Source organism: Topomyia yanbarensis, chromosome 3 (genome assembly GCF_030247195.1).
Source record: "Topomyia yanbarensis strain Yona2022 chromosome 3, ASM3024719v1, whole genome shotgun sequence".
Classification (NCBI taxonomy): Eukaryota; Metazoa; Arthropoda; class Insecta; order Diptera; family Culicidae; genus Topomyia; species Topomyia yanbarensis.
Window position 1 is genome coordinate 316855309 of NC_080672.1, and position 24678 is coordinate 316879986.

Here is a 24678-nt window from a genome sequence, read left to right on the forward strand (position 1 = left end):
CCGGGAAATCCCGGGAATACAGAGGAAAAATAAAAAGGTGAATGATTTTCTTAAGATAAAAAGAATAAATAGAAAAGTTTTCAAACCCGTTTGATTGCATGTATATCTGTCATAAAAGCAGTTGTCAGAAAAAGGGCGATTTGGTGTCCTACACATTATTCAATTATTTGATAACTCGTCAATAAATTTACGCAACATCAACTTCTTTTGATTTTTCTTGATTATATGTATAACCTAAATTTTGGTAATCACGGATACGATTGGGACGATATACTAAACGCAGCTGCTGGAGTTACTGCCCAAAATTGGAATTCGTTGTTGTGATACAATGGATCAATTTAATGTAAAGCATCTTCTTTGCTAATCTTGAATGAAACGATTAAGCTGCTTCAGGGTATTGTGCAGTTATTTCCGATCAAATGAGAAAATGTGATATATGGAATCCATTTCAGTCGCTGTAGGATCAGCATCATTCCGAATTAAGTGTGAATCAAAATCAAGCAGATAATGGACGAACTGTGCAGCGATGGATGAAGCCTACCATCACTTTCCTGTTACGGGCGAGTATCTGGATTGCTTGATCTTATCCCCTCAAAAATCCTACTTGCATCCTTGAAAGCGACATTCAAATAGGTTGGATGCGCATGATATTGGACAGCTACAGCGTTATGTCTTTCTTTTCATACATCCAAAAATTTACAGATATTCCATTTACGGTATAACAAATTAGACGAAATATGCATTCGATGAACCGATCAAATATTTCTGCAGATGTTCTAGAAACATTCTTTATTTTAAATAGCGTTTGAGTTAAGCATGATATCACTATAAACCATCCCTAGTTTTGAAACAAACACTCATCGATTTTTTTAAGAAATTACCGCCATTTCAATTACTAATTTGGTTGCATTCATTCAAGATCTAACTATTAAAAGAACTGTTAAAAAATCTGATCAATCGGCTCATCGGTTGCAGAGACATCGGGCGCATCACTAACGCTACTGTAAGGAAATGCTTCGGTACAACGGCTGGCAAATTATCCTTTTTTGCATGAAAATATCAACATTTTGAGTAGTATTTTGAGCAAGGTTTGGACTATATACCTAAAAAATAATGTGAACATATAAACGAGCCTAAAGATATATAGTCCAAAGACCTGCAAATCAGTTGGAAAAGCATCTGCATCCACTGCTCACTCCAAAGGTTTGCCGATAAAGATATTTCCTACAGAATTTCTTTCGCGGAACCTAAGCCTTTTGAAATAAATTAAAAATCTTTTGAGAATACACAATTTCCCGGGAATCGGGAATCCCGGGAAATCCAAAAATCCCGGGATTCCCGGAAAATAAATTCCCGGGATGAAAGCTCTACTGCTGATGAGCCTTGCTATCCTGGTCACGAGAAATTCTCGCGAAGATTAACTAGGCGAACTGCTTATCCAGAAGTCAGATTATGTTTTTCTTGATTCTTTTTGCCTTTCTCAATAGAAAGGTATTGCAATTGCTCTGAAAACCGACTTTTAAACGGAGGCCCGGAGGGCCGAGTGACATATACCATTCGATTCAGTTCGTCAAGTTCGGCAAATGTATGTGTGTGTATGTATGTGTGTATGTATGTATGTGTGTGTATGTGTGTGTATGTGACCAAAAATGTCACTCATTTTTCTCAGAGATGGCTGAACCGATTTTGACAAACTTAGTCTCAAATGAAAGGTGCAACGTTCCCATAGGCTGCTATTGAATTTATAATGGATCCGACTTCCGGTTCCGGAATTACAGGGTGATGAGCACGAACACGCAGAAAATGTCGATTTTAATAAATTCTGCAATGAATGTATAAAGGTTAAAAACTTTCCAAAATATGACCACAACTGCTTCGATTTGTAGTATTAGGTCACTAACATCCATTCAAAGTCTATTTGGCCACATTGGCCACCATAATCGGTTCCGGAAGCCCCAGCGAAAGTATCTAAATTCAGAATAACAGTCACATCGGTTTCTCGGAGATGGCTAGATCGATTCGGCTAAACTTGGTCTCAAATGAAAGGTATTGCGTCCCCGTAAATGGCTATTTAATTTCATCCCGATCCGATTTCCGGTTCCGGAGTTACAGGTTGTGGCGTGCGATCACATAGCAAATTGTGATTCAAACCGATACTCCGATGAAAGCAAAAAAGGTAAAAATTTCGCTAAAATGTCTCTCAAACAACTTAAATTTGCTGTTCTAGGTCACCGACGGCCAACCAAACTTTCGTTGACTACATTGACCACCATAGACGGTTCCGGAAGTGCCCGGGAAAAGCGGCCATCTTTCAAAATTTACGAACTCACATCAGTTTCCAGGAAATGGTTGGGTCGATTTTCACAAACTTAGTCCCAAATGATAGCTATAATACCCCCACAGATGTCTATAAAATTTCGCACGGATCGCTTATATGAGTCCGGAAATATAGACTGAACCGTCCGGTCACATATGAAATTCCCATACAAGCCGGAACTCAAAATTTTTTTAATGTAGAATACATTTAAGGTTTCAATATAGGGGTCCCGTTTCAAAATATCAGCTGCGGCGCCGCGTCAGATTTTGAACGTTAATAACTTTTATCATACTTAACAGAATGATTTGATTTTTAGGCCAATTTGTTGCAAATATGTTCCTCTATGCTGTATTAAAATTTGAAGTATGTATAACATGTACTAATAACAAAAAAATGTGTTTTGAAAAATCTTTCGAAAACGACTCGGAAAAGTGAAAATTTTCAGCCCATCCCGCACAGAGCCGTCGTTATGGTGGACCAACCGAACAATAAAATAATGAAAAGTTTATATATAGGTCCACTACATGTTTGTTCGTATGGTTATTCGCATTGGGTTGCTTGACGAGAGCACTTGGTGGGGGAAAGACGGCATATTCCTTTGGTTAGGCTATTAGAAGCCGGACGGAAAGGAAAGGCTCATGCACGGCACGAGAACGAGCGAGAAAGCGATAGTAGTGCATATTAGCGCGATTATATAAATATCTGTCGGTCGGTTTTTCTCATCATTCGTATTCGTTCAAGCACTAGCAAGCAGCCAGTCCACCGAAGAAAAGCAGTTGGCGATGACGACGGCGGAAAAAGTGCCCCAGCTACTGGTGACTCATCGCAACCCGATCAGGAACTGTCGCCCTGCAAGAATTTCGCCCCAACTAAAGGGCAACAGAGTAGGCTATCGTTCCAGCGTCTGGGTCGTGAGATTGTGCAGGACTGCAAAGTTGAGCTACGCTTACAAAGCTCAGTCGTAATGATGCCCCGAGAAGCCAACGATGCCTACTTGGTCGGTTTGTTCGAGAATGCAAAATAGTGCTTTCTAGCTCACCGTGTCCGCGGGGAGTGCGTCTGAATTATGCTCCCGCAATAAAACAATAAACGGTTCTTTACAGGACCAATTAATTGTGTTCTAATAAGAGTTAAACTGAAATTTACATTTTATGGTGTATAACAAATAATTTTCAGAAAGCAATATAAGAAATACGATGTGTGGAAAGAAAGAAAGGGAATTTAAATTATCCTCTCTCGCTCGTTTTCGTGCACTGCTTTTCCATTCCTTTCTGCTGCTACTACCATCATAACTAAAACGAATGTGCGTGTTCCCCCACCATCTCATGATCAGTGTTGCCACAATTGCATGTCGCTATTACAATTTGAATTATTTTATTGATCCTCTCTAGTATTGATAAAATATAGAACATGCAAAGTACACTAGTCGCATGCTTTTATTCGAACTTTTTGGCAGCCTCCGTTGATTAACTGCATAAATCGATTTGTTTGTGCAGCTCCTTGCTAGTAGCAAACTAAATAGCCTTTATCAGCGCTAACAAATAACACGAAAGAATTTAAATTTGTGAAAATCTTTTCCTTCCTTCTTTTCAAATCTGCAACATTCTTTGAAAATATTGTTTGAATGTTGTTATTGAAAAACTGAACATGCAAGTTTGTTAGCACTGGCCACTAGATTGAAGGCGATGGAAAGACAGAATATTCGTTTTGGTTATGCTAGTATTGGTAGCCGAACGGAAAGGAAAGGCACAGGAATGGCACGAAAACGAGCGAGAGAGCGATAGTAGTGCTTTCTCGTGTGTTCATATATGAATATTGGTCGTTCGGTTTTTCTCATCATTCGTATTCGTTCAAGCACTAGCAAGCAGCCAGTCCACCGAAGGAAAGCAGTTGGCGATGATGACGGTCCGCAAAAGTGCCCCAGCTACTGGTGGCCCATCGCAACCAACTACCGATCAGGAACTGTCGCCATGCTAGTATTTCGCCCCAACTAAAGGGCAACGGAGCAACTAATCCGCTGGCTAACATTCCAGCGTCTGGTTCGTAAGGTTGTGTATTACTTCAAAGTCGAGCTACGCTTACAAAACTCAGCCGTAATGAAGCCAGTGATGCCTACTTGGTCGGTTTGTGGGAGTGGGCGTAAATTACAATAAAAGCAACGGTTCTTTTCAGGACCAATCAATTGTGTTCTAGTGAGAGTTAAACTGAAACTTTCATTTTAAGGTGTGTAGCAAATTTTCAACAAGCAACATAATACGTTGGGTGGAAAGAAGTAGCTTGCACACGGAACAAAAATTTAAATTATCTTCTCGCTCGTTTCGTGCACTGCTTTTCCATTCCTTTCTACTGTTATTATCAGTATTACCAAAACGAATGTGTTGTTGCATGTGTTTAAGAGAAACGTTGAAGTCGCATGCTTCTATTCAAGCTTTTTGGCAGCCCCCGTGAACTAACTGCATTAAATGATTTTTTGTGCAGCTCCGTGCTAGTAGCAAACAAAATGGCCCTACCAGTGTCTGATTCGTGAGATTGTGCAGGATTTCAAAGTCGAGCTAAGCTTATAAAGTTCAGCCGTAATGGTACCCGAAGAAGCCAGTCTTGTCGTTTTGTTCGAGGCTACAAAACAGTTCGCCAGGCACGTAACTATCATGCCAAAAATATCCAACGATCCAGCGCATCACCATCAACACCAACGCCGATACCAAAGGTTCTTTTCAGAACCACCATTATTACCATAGAGAATTATTTGAAAATTTCCCATTCAAACGTGATTCTGTTGAATATTATTAGATTTAAATTAACGTCTCGAATTGAAATCACGACGCTCCGGTTATGTGACAGACATTACCCACCCATCTTTTTTTATTGTGACCACGACTAACGGTTTAATATAGACACCCCATTTCAATATTTCTGAAGGAACAGAAGGTCGAGTTTGGAAAGTTTGTAACTTTCATTGTACTTAACCAAATTACACAATGTTCGCACCAATAATTCAGATATATGACCAGGAATCTTCTATTAGATTTGTAAGTATGTATAATTTACATGAATAAAGAAAAATTGATTTTCAGGAATCAATTATTATCTGTTCTTCCATTGGCCAGTACTACGCGACTTCCTCATGCTAACAATTAATTTCATCGTTAGCCATCTCCCTCACCAAGGCCAACAACGCCAACAAAACCGGTCCTTATCAGGACCACCATCATTTTTGTAAAGAATAATTTGAAATATTCCTCGCCCAAATCACCTTTTGTCCGAAAATCCTAATGAGTATCAACATATTTGAAGAACGTGTTCCTTATGTATTCTACATCTCTCCGGTTATGTCGCAGACATTACCCACCCATCTTTTTCAAAGGGGGGACCCCATGAAATTTCAGAAATCGAATTCGTATTTTTGATGCCATTTAACACTGTTTCAAACGATTTTCGAAATGGAAAAAAAACTGAGAAACTGGTACCGGATGACACTGTAAAGACTTTGATGGAGGGCATCAAGCGAAAATGCGTTCAATTTTACACTCAAGGCTCCATCGATTATCTTTACTTTTGATTTTTGAAGTAAATATATGTATAAAACTACCCTAAAATTTTGGTTTGATTTTAAACATTATGACATGACATTTTCGGTGTCGCAATAATTTCGTGTTCGCCCTTTAAAGAAATATTTTAATTGTATCTGCGGAATGGAGAAACGATGAAAAAAAGTATTTCTAACAATAACATTACCCCTCAAAAAGGCAAGCTAAAATTGTGACTTCATCATGCATCGCTCCTAAGACCCAATGAAATAAAAAGCCTTTTTTATCGTTTTACTAGTGAGAGAATCGAAAGCCCGAAAAGGCTCGATCATTTGTATTTCAAATTACAAGTTCATTCAAACTAGGGAACTGAAACTAGCCGGGCCTCTGAGACCCCTTGCTTTTTTGAGGGTTCAACAAGTTTTTAAATTTCACAGAAATTGACAGACCAAATTATAAACATAATTTCAAACGTCATTTTAAATCTTATTGCTTTTAACGATAATAGTCCAAAACGCGATAGATTTCGAGATATTTGGAATATCGTTTTAACAAAAACAGTTAATTCAAATAAGGTTTGTTTAAAGTCATCGTTAGAAAGACTTTTTATTAATTGTTTCTCCATTCCGCAGTTACATTTAAAAGGTCTCTCTTTTCTTTAGGTTCGTTGACAAAAGATAAAAAAATTTGAAAATAATGTTTTACTTTGCAATTAATTTCTGTTTTTGTGAAACAATCACAACATTTTTTTCAGTGTATTTTTTCTTCACGCAGAAGCTTTCAATTTCTTTAACTTTTTCTTAGATTATTATGCTGTATAAATACGGTAATCGAACAATTTTTTTTTTTTGGAAAATGCTGGATGTAAAACCGCATACGCTCTTCTAAAAATCGCTCTCGAGTCAAAATTATCTCATAGACAGTCGATAATGTTTAGTCTTACAAGACGGTAAAGCGTGTAAAGTTTTATCGGAATCAAAGACGATTTTGATGATTTTCGGACGGACCCTCGTGGAATTTCCCTAGACGGATATTATTTAAACATTAACTATGTACATTTGGACTAAAAAGTTTTGCGCCCATTGTTTTCAAATTACTATCAGAAAAATCTTAAGATTAACTCGGCCTTGATTTATTTTAATCTAAAATATTTACTCGTTTTACTTACACAAATAGGATATTATCACGACCGATAACATGCATAGTTGTGATTCGCCAGGTAAACACGTTTACCCGTTGTTTTGAGACAATTTATTCTCATTATCTAATCTAATACATTTATGACATCCAGTAAAAGTCAATGTTGCAGTGGCGTAGCCAGAAATTTGGCTTGGGAGGGGGGGAGGGTTCGACGAAAATTTTTGATTTTCTGAAAATGCTAAAATTTAATGAGAATTTGATCAATTATTGAAAATTCAGAAACATAAGTAGACTAACAGATACCACTCCAGAACCAATGTGGAACAGTTTTTAAACCTCTGTAGATTATTTTCTTGTATAGGTAATATGTCAATGAAGTAAAAAAATGTAAACTTTTAAAGTGGGACTTTCTCAACAGTCAAGGTCACATAATTTCGAAATCATCAACTTTGAAGGTTTAACAACTTCGAAGAAGTTTTCCAATATAAAACGGCACATCTGTTGATATACAAATTCTTCTAACAGTAATTATGGAGAATGAACTCTTTAAAAATTGTAAGTGACTTGGTGCCTTCAGCAAAGTTGTTGATAACATCATTTAGAATAATTTTCTTGAATATGTGAAGGCTACATGAACGCAGCATATCGAGATATGAAACAGTATTTAGCAAAATTTTTTAAAGCAAGTTCTCTTCAGTATTACTTTTTCTTGTATGCTTCAGAAACTCATACTTTGAATGCAATGTGAATTTTATTGTTTATAAACCGCAGGAAAGATTTATCAAATACAGTAATATTAGAATAACTTGTTTTAAAGGTTTTCTTTTACATATAGTCTACTATATTCCGATACTCTGAATGTATGAGGTATTCATGTCTTTAACAAACTTGTTTGAAATAGTATTTTCGAAAACTCTGGTGAAGACGCTAAGTCTGAAGCTAAAGTTGTTTGGAGATAATTCAATTTCTCTACAATTACTTCTTGGTGGATTATCCGCCAAAATTGTTTTATCAAAAGATGTGCCGTTTTATGTTGTAAAATTCTTCAAAAATACCTTCTTAATTTAATTCAACTCTCAAATATACACCATTACACACAGAAAAAATTGAGAAGTGTGAGAGTTTTCCACTCTTAGCAAAAAAAAAAACATCCAACGCTTACTATTGGGTTGAAAGTAAAACTTTTAAATTAATCAAGAACGATAATCAAAATAAAAGGGAGAAGTGGCAGCACTGCCGAATCTCTCGGAAGTGATTTTGTGTTCCTCCCATAGTTTGCAAAATTTTGCAGTGAAATGTAATATATTTGATAGGAAATCGAAGTTAATCGCTCGGTAGGTCGTTTCTCCTGTTGTGTTATGTGTTGGTAGGCAAAAGTATCGTTGGAATAGTGTAATTTGACGTAGTGATTTTATCGTCACATCACAATTATTTTACTATGTATGTGCGCGAGCTACCAAAAAAATGTTCCCACTTAGCATCGACAGCGCCATCTGAACTTGACTAGTTGATGCAACGATTTCACTGATTCCCAGTTAAACTCATTCCGGAACCGGTTCGGATATCTGAATGGAGTCAGTACCCGGTCAAAAAAAAATGCGGACTAAGATCGTCAGGCGATTTTAATAGTTTGACGTTTGACTCAACTCGCCTGTGCTAATTGCCCCTAGGAACAAATGCTATTTGCGAATGCGATTTAAAGGCAATTTCAATACTTAGACGACAAATTTTCTGGCGGCTGCAATGGACTTGGTTGTTTTTGCATTTTTCAAACATGGCGGTTAGTGTTTTCCACATTATTCATATTATTTATCTTATTAATTCAATAATTTTTTTATTGTTTTATTCATGTTAATTGTTTCATTTGTTTTAATCATTTTATTAAATTGTTAGTTTTTCCCAGTTCATATATTGTTCAGTTTCTTCATTTTATTAATTCGGTTTAGTCAGTTCTTTTAGTTATTGGATGACAGTTAGTTAGCTTGAAACAATTTAGTTTACTCTCTTAATTTCATAACTTTTTTAATATTGTCTGATTTTCATTTGAGCTAATTTGATTTGTTTTATTAATTTGATTTATATGGATCATTCTATCCATTTTATGAATAACTTTTTTGTTTCATAATTGTTTTGATTTTTGGTTTGTTTTGTTATTGTTTTTTTAATTTATTCAGTTTATTATACGTGTTATACGTGCAGGACTCGAGGCTGTGCTTGTCTCACATATAGTTGCTTGCCAGCTTTGCGTGCATTTGGCAAATTAATGAATAATACAACAGTTATATGTATGAGAAGTGTCTCATCCCACTGATGGGTGGATTAAATCGGTTTTATGTATACATGTGTGTATATATGTGTATGTGTTTATGTGTGTATATGTACATATAAATGTTCAAAAAATGGTTGCATTATACACGGGATTGTTTTGTAGTGTACATATATAATCTATTAATGTGAAAAACTGATACTTCTGGATAGAAGTCAGATCTTTCTCCAATTACAGCTCCTTGGAGATCTCCCATGGAACAACTTACACAAGTCCAACAGGCAGTGACACCAGACTAGGAGAAACGGAAGCGCTGAGGAAAACACGGAGTCTATCGGTTCTTTTTTATTATTTCCCCTTTTCTTTCTTAAATAAGCAGGAAATCAAGAAATGTGGATGAGAGTTAAAGGAGACATAAATGGAAGATATGAATGAAGGTAGAAAACTGAAAAATGGTAAGTTCTAGTACACATGTGTTATGTTATATATACAAATTGAACCATTATAATAAATACGCGTCGATTTCCTGCTTAAATGGAATCGAAAGTTTTACTGTAATGTTACAATCCAATTGATACAAACATTACAGTAAGGCGGGGCTAGTTGATGGAACGATGACCTCGGAACATGTCTGGCACTGTACACGAAATGGGTCATCGGAAAGTCAATTGAGCTAACACCTTCCTAAATCCGTGAACCAAGTTATTTGCATGAATGTTTAAATACATGCAAACATCTTTTTTCTGTAAATCACTACCAGCTAGTGGGAGATAGGAAGGTTAACACACACACAAACATCTTTAAAATGCATGAAACGTCGAGATTTTATGTTATCTCGAAAAAATTTTATTTTATAAAAATCGACTTTTTGGGACTTTGCCGATTTCGCACCTTTCTTCAGTTCAATATTACCGTGGCTGTTTTTTCTTTTTCAAAATTTTACAACTCGAATAATGATTTATTTTCCTGTATATAGTTGTCATGTGATGTATAATAATAAAATGTAATATATGCATTAAAAAGCTTTTAATGAATATAAACATCGCACACATTCTAGTGATTCATGATTGAGAAAGGCACAATTGCACCGCTAGGTGGATTAAAATAGGTTTTTAGTTAGGAGCCATACACAAATGAGGTACTCTTTCTTCGGCTATTTTTGAACCCTCCCTTTAGTAGCATTTTGTCACAAAATTCTAACCACCCCCTTGTCAATAACGCGGAGTATACCCAAACAGCCCCGTTAAATATGTTTCACATTTTTTTTCTAAATTCATGTCCTTACAACATGTTTGACTATCAAACTTTTGGCTTTTATCAACTCTTTCATTATAACAGCAAATTGTGTACAAAATTAGGCCATTTCATGACTAATACAGTATTGATAGTTTTGTATTGAATTATATGTCATGGAGCATAAAGAGAAGTTTTCTCAGTTCACAATTCTGCAGCTGCCAATGATTCTAAGAAGCATACGTTCCTCTAAATTACTATATTTTGTTTTGTTGAATCAGAAGAGAAAATTTTATTCAGCTACCAAACTAAACACCAAAAATACGAAAATATTTTAAATAGTTTATTAAAAATGTATGTAAAGTTCGGCTATTAAAACAAATATTCCGTAAATATTCTATAAGTGTGCAAAATTTCATTCAATTATCTGGAGTAGTTTCTGATAAATAGGAAATTGAAAAAATTACAAATTTATTGTTCTCAAAAGTTAATTTAAACAAAAAAAAGCAATTTTATCAAAATATTTATACCAAAAGTTACACTCTATGTTCCCAATACAATTTTTTTTCTTAAAATCCTTTCCAACCAATTTTTCATTTAAAATTCTACCATTTTCAGATTCCTCTGATAATTATACCTCATTTTGATGTATTATAGTCACTTCCAGAGCGTCTTTGATTCAAGGGAACAATTAGTTCTCGCAAAACTTGTACATTCCATCATTTTATTGTTTCTGAAGCTATAGCTACACGAAAAAAAAGTTTAGGAGACTATAAACAAAATGGAATGTGAAAAATACTGTAATGATTAATTATCGTTTTAGTCCACGTACTCTGATACGTTTTACAAGGGGAAATCTTTTGATCGTGCTAAACCTGAGATTGTTTCACAAATGTTTTAACTTTAATACATCCAATCCAGGTAGAATTGTCTGAGAAATCTGAAAATGGTAGATTTTTGAATGAAAAACTGGTTTGAAAGGAACCCTGAATAATTTTTTTTTGAAAATAGGAAGAATCGGAAAAAATGCATTATTTTTTAGGCACCCCAAAATCTTTATAATCAATAGCTTATAGTCCTAAGTGTGCTCCAAAATCAATCCATACAAACCTATTCTCAATTAGGTTGTTGCAAAGAATCGTTTTTAAAATTGTCATTTTCAAAGTAAAATATGAATGATTTTTAATGTATCGATTACAAATCAAAAAGGTGTATAGTATAGATCCTTGAGGGACCTCGGATTTTATGGAAAGGAAAGTAAAAAATGGTCTATTACAAAAAACCAGTTGTATTCGTCTCCTCAGTAAACCGTCAATATCTTCGTACCTCGTGCCACGATGTGCTATGACAATTTGCGGCGGTGAAATTTCGGGCAGATGCGAATAAACACATTACTAGTACATTACATATAAAGATGGATAAGTGTTGTATACTACAGATGGGCCAGCAATTCACATGAATCATTCTTCCGTTTAGCTGATGTTTTACTCGTATCTAACGAATGGTTATTAAAAATTCGAATTTGGTGGAGGAGACCTATTATTAATTAGTAGTGCGAGGTAATAAAAAATCAGATTAAAATCTGCGAAAATTTTTAGTATAACCCTCTCTTCAACCCTTTTGTAGACAAACATAGATTTTTACTAGAGCCCCTGTGCGCTCATGAGCGTACATGGTTTTTTGAACGACCCCATTACATGCTAAATACTAAAACATAAAAAAAAACATTTGTTTATACGTAATTATGCACTTATGCATGACATATTATCATGAAACAGAGTCAAACATCGCTGCTAGCCGCTAAGCAACCAAAGAAGACAATAACCACTGATACGGTGATTTCCGAGTGCATTGCAATCCCTCAACAAGTGTCGTATGACCGACAAATGTGGAGATATCTTTGCCACTTGATTATTGTCAACCCGTTCGAAGTACGTCTGGCCTGTTTTCGCAGCCAGAAAGTGGTGCTAATCAGTAGGTGATGTGCATCAAATAAAAGACCCAATCGAAATGCCAGGCCTTAGTGATTGTCTTTTCATTGTAGCTATCATTTCTGAACTGCCAATTCACTGGTGCCGTGTGCAGATAAGAAAGGCGGTTATGCACACGATACCAATGCAAGCTCGGTCATCGGTGCCGGTGAGTAGATTGGCGCGAGGCTTTCGCCATAAATTCATTGAGTTCATTCATTGCTTATCGGAATGGGGTTCGAATGTTGGCTTTGGCTAGATTTGTCTTGTGCGATGCCGCGTATGGCTCTACTCATAAAGAACAGACAAATTATGCTCCAAACTCAGAATCAATTAATCCTTCGGGCGATTGAATCAATTTATCAAGATAAACATCTCAATTTAACATTTCGTTCGTGCTTCATAATGTGGCATCAATTTTGAAATACTACACAATGTTCTCGAAGGAAGGCAACTGGCAGTGAATAAAAAGCCGTGACCGGTTTTGGGGTCATTATTATTCTGTTTCTTTTACTCCCTTTGACTTTGTAGTACCTTTTTATTTTATCTCAGTTTTGCATCTCATCTCAAATAGCTCTCACATCTTCGTGTGAATTTTTGCGGGATCGTTCGTCACAGGCTTCATTCTATGTGGGTGGGGTGTAGATGGAAACTTCAGAAGATTTCCGATGTGATAATCTTCAAAAGAACGATTTCTTCATCACGTCGCGATAAACTTCGAACCTCAGCTGTATCTTCATATCGATCGATTGGCTAAGTAATGCATCTAAGATTTCTTATCAGCAGTCTATAAAATCAACGGCCAATCCGTGCTGTACAATCAGTCATCATTGAAACTCGGCTTGCGTTTCGCGTCGGTCAATTCTTTTGCGTACGGTACAGCAAATACGAACGAAATGCGGTTGACGACTGTATTGTCGATTGTGGTAGCATGTGGTCTATTCCCAACGGTAGTGATGGCACACGAGGATCACGATCCGAACTACTGGAACCAGCAAGCCCATGACCTGTTGTTTGAGAAAAAGGATTACACTATGCAGAAAATTGTAATTAGACAGGGAAAAAAATGCAAGTGTTGAAATTTGGCAATCTTGAGTGAGGCGCGTGTGGATTAGTGAGCTTTTTTGTTTACTTATCAAGTGCGATAAGGGAGCATAATTGTCCACAGAATGGTGGTAAACCGGTTCATAACCACCTGTGTAGTAGATAAGGCAAATGAGTTTCAAACGATTCTATTAGAAATTGGGTTTTGATTGTGCATTGCCGTTATAATGTGCAATCTGAAACAATCCGTTTCCGGCGAATTCAGAAGCGTGATAAAACATGTACGTATGTATGTAATAATAACGAAATGGGGACATCAGGGTTCTTTTTAGCTTCCTGACAACCGTCGAGGCTCTGAGTAAAGGAACCAAAAGGGGCATATGGTAGAAAATCATCCATTAAAACTCAAAGTTAACTGGCGCGCGGACGTCTCTCAGCAATCATATAGTGGGAGGGTTCGTGGAAAGGAAGTCAGGTCGCATACCAAATATTTTCACAATATCATTGCCTGAATGCAAAACGCTAAGCCCTTTCAAGATGATGAATAATGTAGTAACGGATTTTATCATGCCTTTTTCATTTCTTTTCTCGCTCTAGGGGATAGCTAATGTAAACTAGAATGACCCTTCTTCCTGACCCTATCCTGCCTGGTAAAATACAATTGGCTTAAATTCCAAGCTTTATGTTTGAATGAACTAAAGTAGACAGAGTCATTGCAATAAACAACGGATTTTGTTGCAATTTTGGGTTGAGAATCCTGTTTGTATTTATCAACATTAAAAGAAACGTGATTGAAAAAGAAAAGAAGCTCCTCGAGTTTTGGATCCATGTTTGGGGTAGATTCATTTCATCAGAATTTATAGATGCAGATTTTTGTTTGCCCTCAAATTTTATTTCCAAATCGAACACACTTTACATAATCTTAGAAAAATTAACAAAACCATGTTTCATAATTTCAGAAGAAATTACTCGTTTTACACGAATCATTAAAGAAAACGAACAAGAAAATATCAGGCTGGACCATACATTCAGTAAATTCTCAAAGTAATACAAGTCTGTTTATTGAAGATTTCCCTCATAATATGGGATAAGAGCAAAGACAACATATCAAGAACACAGAGTTGCCAGTTCAGTTAATAATCTGAAGACATTAACAGCAACGCGTCTTTCGGGTAAAGGGTATACTTTCTATATCTACTTTTATATTGAGATCGCTATCTTCGTACAATAGACAAAACCTTTTTTTCCATTTACTATTGCGATTTCTGTTCAATGTACAGCGATTCCCAAAAGTTAACAAACTTGAACATAAATCTCATCGAATTATATCCTTCATGAAACTGTCAATCAGGATTCTTAATCGAAATCAAATCAAATGACTATCTAACCGAGGATGATCAAATATAAAATTAAAAATTAAGCCAAATATATCCCACAAGATGCTAACGAGCAAAAAGGTTGATTCAAGATTACATCAAGCATACTCCAGAATGAGTGAAGAAGAAAAAAGAAGAAACAAATATATCTGTGACAGAAAAAAACTGTTTCATTTTGCTGCATTGCCCAGCATCTTTCAAAAGAGTCTTAATTTCGTTCAAATTTTATCTACTCTTCTCTATATCTCCATGCTCCTAAAATTTCATTGGTGCGCATAAAACGGTGAAAGCTGGAATTATGTTTTTACGCTTGAAGGTGGGACTTTGCTAGCATTCACGTTCTTCTGAGCACACTGTTAAAATTAGGCAATCCATTTATTTACAAATAAAAATGTTTTTGGAATAAAGCTTCTTAACCCTTTCATGCCCAACTTTTTTCTGGTGCAAGTAGGGTTTCAAAACTATTTTCCTTGAAAACGGTTGGCTCAAGAAATACGAAAAGATAGGTGCTTTCCTCGCAGTGCTAGAAGCTGCTCAATTTTTATCTTCCAATGCTCAATGCACTTCTCCTAGAATATTTACAACAGTCCAATGGCCTGGAAAACGTATCCAATTATAGTCTAAATTGATAAGTTTTATCAATTTTCAATAATATTGCAACATAACGAAGATATATGAAAAAATCTTTTTCCGTCATCAACGTAAACTGTCTCTGGCAGCACTGCTTCATCGGAATCCAATCAGACTAATTGCAATAACTTCAGTTCTAGAGCTGATCCTTGTAACTGTTAATACTCAAATGAAAGGCAATAGTCACGTTTATTAGCATTACTTATTTTTGTGAGCAAATCTTGCCTCAATCAAAAGATATAGTTGTTTGAAAACGTTGTTGTCCACAAACAACATGGGCATGAACGAATAGGCCCCGTGCAAATCTAGAAACTTTGATAACAGTTTAATAGCTTTCTCTGGCGATTTTAGATCGCGATGTAGTTTTCTAAACAGTTGTACACAATGAAATTTTCCTTCAGATTCTCACTTTTGGTAATATTTGAATGTCTACCTAGGGGCAAAATTGTGAACCAGTTTCATTGAAAAACTTAAGTTTTCAAACAAAAAAACTTTAAAATAAAAAGTTGTTCTGGAACCCCCGACAGAATATTTTAATTTCACTTTAAAATGAAAGGGAAAAGCCCATTCTATCACATGCTGAAGTTTTAGCGATGCCGATTTTTTTCGAATAAAATTGTTCTACCAAACACATCGTGAGAGGTGATCTAGATTAATTTTTGCTCATCTAAATCGGAACCAAAGTTCTCAAAATAATGCTTTCTTTATCAAACATACTATGTCGAAAACACCAAATTTCCATGATACATACCTAGAGCCCAATAAAGTTCGTGCAACGGATGTGGCATCCTGCCTCACTGTGACGTAGTTTAGAACCGTAGTTTGATTCGGGTTAGCGAGAAATAGGGTAACATTTAACACTGTTTCAAACGATTTTCGAATAACGTTTATGATATCAATTAGATGTAACTGTTTGTATTTTTAAAGCAGGTAATGATACCCATAGATTCAAATTGTTAGGTGATTTATTTTGTTTTAGCGTAAAAATATAATAATTTTATTTTGAGTTTGCAATCTTTGCCCTTGGGGTAACTTTGATCAGTCGAATCATTAGATCGAAAAGTGAAATAACGAGCGAAAACTTTGTAAATATACAAAATACTTTAACCGAAGTTTTTCAGGAAATTGTTTTTGGTTTCGATGATACTGTTAAAGGGAATTTTCTTATCGTACAGTTATTGAAACAAGCTTCACGTGCTCAAAGTTTCCTCGGGGATCAAAGATAGGGTATACGGGATTTAAATGTGAAAACTTGAGCAATAGCGTAACCCATCAAGAGAATCTGTAGTGGCACTCGTTCACGCATTATAGAAATAACAACTAGATACCTACTTGGAAATTTGCATCTTCATCATTGGAAAGCACTGGTATACCCTTACCCTTCCGCATATTTCGTCCGAATTTCAATCAGATGTTTTGAAAGGAATACATTACCATGTCACATGTCAACTACAGCTAATACCAGTTACAGTTGCTTATCACAGTATTGAAACCTTTTGGAAATCGCAGACTAAATGTTTTGCAATCATTCATTTCGAAGACTATATTTTCAAAGTCCAATTTATCGATCATTGTTTATTTAGAAATAAACCCACAAAAGTCTCGAATTATAATTAAAATCGTTTCCGGGTGAACTACGATTGTTTCATGATATGTACGAAAAATTCAAATATTTCACTGAAATTGTGCGTACGAAACTTATTTGAAGCAAATATACGAATATATTCTCTCAGTGCATACGACAAAAAACCGAAGACAAATTATTGAAGTTTCCAAAATTTCTGGCCTATTTGACCACAAAGGTTGCTCTATTAACCCATTCATGCCCATGTTGTTTGTGGACAACCTTTTTAAACAGCTATAACTTGTGATTGAGGAAAGATTTGCTCACAAAAACAAGTAACGCTAATGAATGTGACTATTGCCTTTCATTTGAGTATTAACAGTTACAAGGATCAGCTCTAGACAGTGCGGTAAAATATCAATTTCTAACGAAAATATTCGTTTCAAGTGAAACTGCGAGTCTTTCGCTGTAAGCATACCACCACTATATCAGTTGAATTCAGCTGCCGTCTTCGTTTGAGTCCCTCGGAGTTCACTGTCAATTGAATAACAGGTTCTGGTCATTTGACGTTTTTACCTGTTTAGTTTCTATTGAAAAACAACCTCACATTAGCACGGTCTCAGCTAATGGAAGTGAGCCATTCCTATGAACCACTGGCGACTTTTAGTTACTTCAAATCAATAAGCTCACTTTCGCTATGACCTGTTTATAGCATTCATATCGAGCAAAATCTTTTCGAATTCTTTCTGAAAGAGAACATCGACTATTCTCGTGTCTGTAGACTGTGTTCATTATGTGCTCCTATAGAACCAGTATGGAAGTGTTTTATCCCTTTATCATGTCATCGGAATTGTGTACAGGAAAATATTGGTAGAGGTGGAAAGAAAATAGCTCAATTGCAGATTTCATTTCAGCAATGAATTTGACAGCTTTTTACAATTATGCTAACATATTTCTTTTTTAAAATTTCTTAAATTCGCAGATTTCAGACGAAAAATAATGAATCTAGTAATAACAGCTTATTGGAACTGGTTGCAATGAAAAACGTTATTTGGTAGTAAATTCATCGCTATTATATTTTTGTTGCAAATTTGATTCTGATAGGCTGTTATGCTGGCCAAATTTGCTAGAAATAAGTAGTATGTATGTGATAAAAATGTTGGATTGATTAGTACCAGATAAATGTTGGCGAAATGTGTGTTAATAATACGGTCATTTTTATGTGTACTATAGCAATATATTTAAATATGACATTGAAATTGGCTGCACTGCCAACCTCGCTAGCTGCATACACTCATCTGTCATCTGGCACAAGAAAGGCAAGATAACCAAAAATATGAAGCCAGTTCTTCTTGTCTTTGGTTTACCCGGATCTCATTTGACTGGTGCTCACTGGGTAAATTGAAAGCGGATCTATTCATTTGAGACGATCAAACGAAGGAGGTTGAATATGAATTGCGACTCATTTGAAAGCAACGGTGAGTGAAGTGCCATGAACCGAGCTTCAGATCAACAGCAACTGATGCGTTAAATGAATCTGAATGCTACCGTAGACGACTGATTGTCTGCGTTCATTCAGTTTCAATTGAATGAAAAGAAATTTTACTGCACTGGCTCTAGAACTGAAGTTATTACAATTAGTCTGATTGGATTCCGATGGAGCAGTGCTGCCAGGGACAGTTTACATTGGCGACAGAAAATAAATTTTTCATATATCTTCGTTATGTTGCAATATTATTGAAAACTGATGAAACTTATCAACTTAGACTGTTTTTGGGAACGTTTTCAATGCAATTGGACTATTGTAAATATTCTAGAAAAATTGTATTGAGCATTGTAAGGTAACAATTGAGGAGCTTCCAGCACTGCGAGAGAAGCACGTGTCTTTATGAAAACAAGTTTTTCGCATTTCTTGACCCCACCGTTTTGAAGGAAAAATAGTTTTGAAACCCTACATGCACTAGAAAAAAGTTTGGCATGATAGGGTTAAGAGGAACGTCTGGTGTAAAGTACTCAAAACAAAAGATATTTTGTATTACGATTTTAAAGGCAAGACAACAATGGATCTTTTGTGTAATGTTAGGATCGCTTTAAACATTCCTTGTGTACGAAAAAAACTATTTTCAGTTACACAGAGCTACATTTACGAGCGTCCAAAGAGTAGACGTCCAAACATTGCCAAGTCGACGAACGCCGCGGCGAACTTGCTAACTCTCGATAAAATTGTTTGATACGGGAAATTCAATAAGTTTTCTAAATCTTAGACTTGTAGTTAGTCGATGAACCACAAATAAATAGAAAAAGTTCGAGTTTCGGAAAATGGTTTCATAAAAACCGAAAAATCTCATATTTTCCTGCAAAATTTGCTCATTTTTCTTTAAAATATTAGGGAGAAAAAATTTGTTATTCAGTTTTTTGTAGTTCATCGATAGGCTACACATATTGGGCATCCTCATAAAAAATATCAAGTCAATTCGTTGATTAGTTTTTGAGTTATCGTGTTCGCCAATTTAAAAAACGCGGTTTCGAGAAAAAGAAAAACGCTAAACCGACCCCAAAAGATTCTGGAACCATGTCAATGAACAGAGAAAGGAAATTGGACTGCCAATTCTCATGACACTCGAAGAAGTTGAAGCATCATCCTTACCCAATATACGGAACTTGTTCCGGACACACTTCCGCACTGTTCTGTCCGATGAAACCTTAACCAATGAATAGGTTTCCGAGGCCGCCAACAACGTCCCTCTTCGTTCTCCTATTGGCTCGCATCCACCAATTACAACCACCATGGTGAACACTGCATGTTCCAGGCTGAAATCATCGTCGTACGCTGGACCTGATGGTATTCCATCCGTAGTACTGAAAAACTGCTCAAATAGTATTCTCGTACCATTAGCAATACTCTTCAATATATCTCTACAGTCGGGAACTTTCCCCGTTTCATGCTAAGAGAAGAGACGACAACAGGCTTCTTGCTCTTCTTAATTTTCTTAATGCTTTTTACACTTTCTGAAAATAATTGTACCAAGAATTTACAATGCTAGCTGCATTCAAAAATTAAATTTAATTTTTATTCATGTGTCTCTTACAGGCATTGCATTTATCGCTCATATGAGTAAATGCGCCCGGATAGTTTGCTACTGCGACAATAAAAACTCACATTTTCACACGAAAAGTTATTGGCACTCACACAACTTCTCCGGATAAATACAACGTGTTATTTCTCCGGATAAATAAAACAGCCGGAGAATGAGTGAATGAGTTGATCACGGTATCCTTTTTTCGCTTGCTGCTTTCCTGTCGTTATTCCAAAACACGAAAAAACAAGTCTATCATATTTCTTTGCCGCTTTTCTTTATAATTAAGTGTATTTTTTTAAAGTTTTTATTGATTTCCACGAAATTAAAATTTTATCACCTTCTCCGGTGAGAAGGAAAAAGTCAAATAAATTTTATCCGGAAAATCATTCTCACGCTATTTGTGGAGACGGAGAATTTTGCGACTCATCTTATCTCGGAAAAGTTGAACATCAGATAAGCTTCTTCTCGCGTGAGTGAGAGAGAATTACAATGCCTGGTCTCTTAACAATACACGTCACTATATCCTCATTCAGGACTTTTATTGAATTTGCATGAAATGTTGATGTGTATGAAAAGTAGCCAGAATAGATTCAGCAGCACTGTTTTTCATCCCGATTGTAAATATAATGAACGCTCATGGCTGGCAAAATTACCAATCAGAAGCTGGTTCAATATTGAGGTTAGGATTGGATCAAATTAGCTACGCGATTGTCTTCTCTTCTCTTAGGTTTCATGGAAAAAATCGTATATCTTCCCAGTCTTCAAAAAGTGGATTGTGAATTACCGCGCAATTTCTGCATTATGTGCTGCATCTAAGCTATTTGAGTTAATAGTTCTGGATTTTATCGCCCATAATTGCTCAAACTACATATCAGAAACTCAACACGACTTTATGCCTAATCGATCAGCTTCCACGAATCTAGTATCCTACACATCTTTCATTTTAAAATCATTACAAGTACGTCAACAGGTCGACTCTATCTACACCGATTTCACCGCAGCCTTCGTTAAAATTAACCATCAAATAACTGTAGCAAAACTGAACAGGCTCGGTTTCAGTGGTTCTTTCTGTATTTGCTTCAGTCATATTTGGAGACCATACTACATCTTCTTTTGCAGTCAGCTCTGGTGTTCCTCAGGGCAGTCATCTCGGACCCTTCATATTTCTGCTCTATCTTAGCGATTTAAACTTCGCAATAGACTGTTTGAAACTATCTTTTGCCAATGACTTCAAACTATACCACCTAGTTAAAAAGCTTGAAGATGTAGAATTCCTACAGAAGCAGTTAGATTTGTTTTCAAACTGGTGTAAGATAAATAGGATGGTATTAAATGCTTCAGTGTTCAGTCATCTCTTTCGCAAACTGTTCTCAAGCGAGAAACTTCTGTGAAGGACTTAGGAATTATTTTAAATTCCAAACTCAACTTTTAGAGTCACATACAGAATATGTTATTTCCAAGGCCTCAAAGCTTTTAGGATTCATTTTTCGCGTTACTAAACATTTTGTCGATGTTCGCTGCTTAAACGCGCTGTATTGTGCCTTAGTTCGCTCTACTCTCGAATACGCTGCTGTTGTTTGGTCACCTTATTACCAGATTGACATCCAGCGCATAGAAGCTATTCAGCGTAAATTTGTTCGCTTTTCCCTTCGTAATTTACCTTGGAGGGACCCGCTAAATCGCCCAAGCTATCAGGACCGCTGTCTACTTATCGACGTCGATCTGCTGTCAGCTAGTCGAGATGTTTCTAAAGCACTTTTCATTGCTGATCTAATTCAATCAAGAACTGGCTGCTCAGCCCTCCTTCAGCTTGTCAATTTTTGCGAATCCCTCTTGCCAGAACCAAATACGCCTACAATGAACCATTCACCAGTATGTGTCGTCTATTTAATCGTTGTTCTGATGTTTTCGATTATCACCTGTCTTGCGATATCATAAAACGATTGATTCGACGATCCCTATCTTAATAGCATTAGGTTAAACAGTAGTGATTTATTAAGTCTATGTTAATGATAATTTATTTAGTTATAAGTTATTTAATGAAATGTATCATTTAGATATTTGTCATCTGTTGGTACAAAAAATGAGGAGGTTTTATGCTTTCTGGAGTGCGAATTTGAAAGAAGCTCAGCTCCAGGAGGCTTTTCCCTGTTCCTAAAATAAACAAAATAAACGAAAAAGGGTGTCCTACATCAAATTGCATCACGAAAAAAAGGATGTAGAAAATGAACCAATGCGTATTTTTACTTAAAAGTTTGGATAGACGTAGTTTAGAGTGTATTGTTTACACTGTATTTTTTATCGCTCTCAGTTTTTCGAAAATTGATGCCGATAGATTGAAATCTACGTGTGTTATAGCAAATACGCGCGTGGAATGCATGGTTGTTTAATACAAAAGAAGTTCAGCGAGACGCCACCGAGATTGCGGAAGACCTTTCTAGAGGTTCAATACTAACAATTAAGCGGATGAAAATGAACTCGATTATTTTTGCTCTCTACACCAGACGCCCCCCTTAATCTCTGAGGAGAAAATTGGTTTAAAACCGTCTTTATGCATGAAGGGCACAAAACCTAACTATAATTAGTCCAGGTGTTTGCCTTTGGACTTCGTTTCTTCAGAACCATGGCACTTGAATAATGCACCGGGCTGACGCTAAGTCCAAAAGTTGAATTGATGATATGTAATGCAGGGTAGTGAACTTATTTTCGCCCTATTTATATTATCGCCCTGTCCATTTGAAGCCGTTGGTCAGATCTTGCCATCTTTGTTCAACGCAATGGCAATAGTTGGGGCACCCGATTCGTGTTTTCGTTTATTTATTTATTTTTTATTTATAATTGATATCAACAGACACAGTGTGGTCCTAATGCTAATTTCTTAATCTATTTAAAAAGTCAAATTGTAATCTGCTACGTGGAATGTGAAGATCGAACTCGGATGACACTCTGTTGAAGGTCCGCTGAAAACCAATGATGGCACCGTTTACTCCATAGTTAGTCCGGCGAAGAGGTAATCGGAGGAATAAATAATTGCGAAGGGCGCGAGGGCGAACGTTCATATTTATCGCACTGAGAAGCTCGGGGCAGTCAATTCGATCTTGCAAAATATCTGAAATCGTCATAGCACGGAATAGATCCCGCCGCACTTGCAATGTGTCGAGTCCAATGAGCAAACCCCGGCTTTCGTAACTTGGCAGCTGGTGAGGGTTGCTCCAAGGCAATCGACGAAGGGCAAACCGACACCGTTAAGATAATGAGGATTCCACACAACTGAACAATATTTCAGAGTTGATCGAACGAGTGAGCAGTAGAGAGATTTCAAGCAGTAAATATCTGAAAAGTGCTTAGATATTCTCATTATGAACCCCAAACAGCGTGATGCCTTTGCGACAATATAGCTGATATGCTGTTTAAACGTCAGTTGTTCATCGAGAAAAACTCCGATATCTTTGACACAATTTGCTCTGTCAATCGTGAATTCAGCGAGACAGTAATCAAGTCGAATTGGCGTTTTTTCCTCGAGAACGTAATGACCGTACATTTCTTGGGGTTTAGGGTCATTCGGTTGAACTCGCACCATTCCGCAAATGTTACCAGCTGGCGTTGAAGGAAAGCTGCATCATCAGTATTCCAGATCCTATGGTATAACTTGAGGTCGTCGGCGAAAGACAACCGTGGTCCTTCTAAACAAAAGTTGACGTCGTTGAAATACAGAAGAAAAATCAATGAACCGAGATGGCTGCCTTGTGGAATACCAGATGAAGCAAAGAACTCTTCGGATACACAATCACCTATCTTGACTGCTAGACGACGATCACTGAGATACGATTGCATCTAACGGAGAATATTAGTACCAAAGCCAAGTCTATCCAAGTTTGCCACTACAATAGCGTGATTAATCTTGTCAAAAGCAGCTGAAAGGTCCGTGTAGATAACGTCAGTTTGAAGGCCGTCCGACATGGCATCTGTAACATATGTTGTTAACGACAGAAGATTCGCAGATGCTGAACGCTTCGGCATAAATCCATGCTGAGTCTCGGAGATATACTGTTTGCAGTGGCTGGAGATGGGTTCCAACACAGTCATTTCAAACAGCTTAGGAACTGCGCTTAGCGTTGTAATACCACGGTAGTTGTCAACTACCTTTTTATCACCTTTTTTGTGAACTGGAAACATGAAGGAGGATTTCCAGAGTTCGGGAAATACTCCGGTTGTTAGCGACAATTGAAACAGATGACAAAGAGGTTCAATTAGACCGGCAGAGCATTTTTTTAGAATAATAGTTGGTATACCATCTGGGCCTGCCGAAGTTGAAGCCTTCATTTTGCCAATCGCCAGTTGTACCATATTATTGTCGATATTGATAGAGTTCAAAGACTGGTATGATTGAGGTACATTAAGAGCCGCGCGTGAAACCTGGGTCGGTGTCAGTTTCTCGTTGGAGAAAACACTCGCGAACTTTTCAGAGAATAGTTGGCAAATCTCCTGTAAACTAGAGCTCATACGTCCTCCATAGCTGATCGTTGAAGGC

The 24678-nt window shown here is 36.6% G+C and overlaps 1 protein-coding gene across 1 annotated transcript in view; it reads left to right on the forward strand.

Moving 5' to 3' along the window:
- Positions 1–13288: 13288 nt before the first annotated feature.
- LOC131691941 (membrane-bound alkaline phosphatase-like) overlaps positions 13289–24678 on the forward strand; it is a 46783-nt gene continuing 35393 nt past the window's right edge. Inside the window, exon 1 of the mRNA XM_058978721.1 lies at positions 13289–13499. Coding sequence (XP_058834704.1) covers positions 13350–13499 — 150 coding nt within the window. The 5' untranslated portion in view covers positions 13289–13349. The remainder of the gene's footprint in view (positions 13500–24678) is intronic.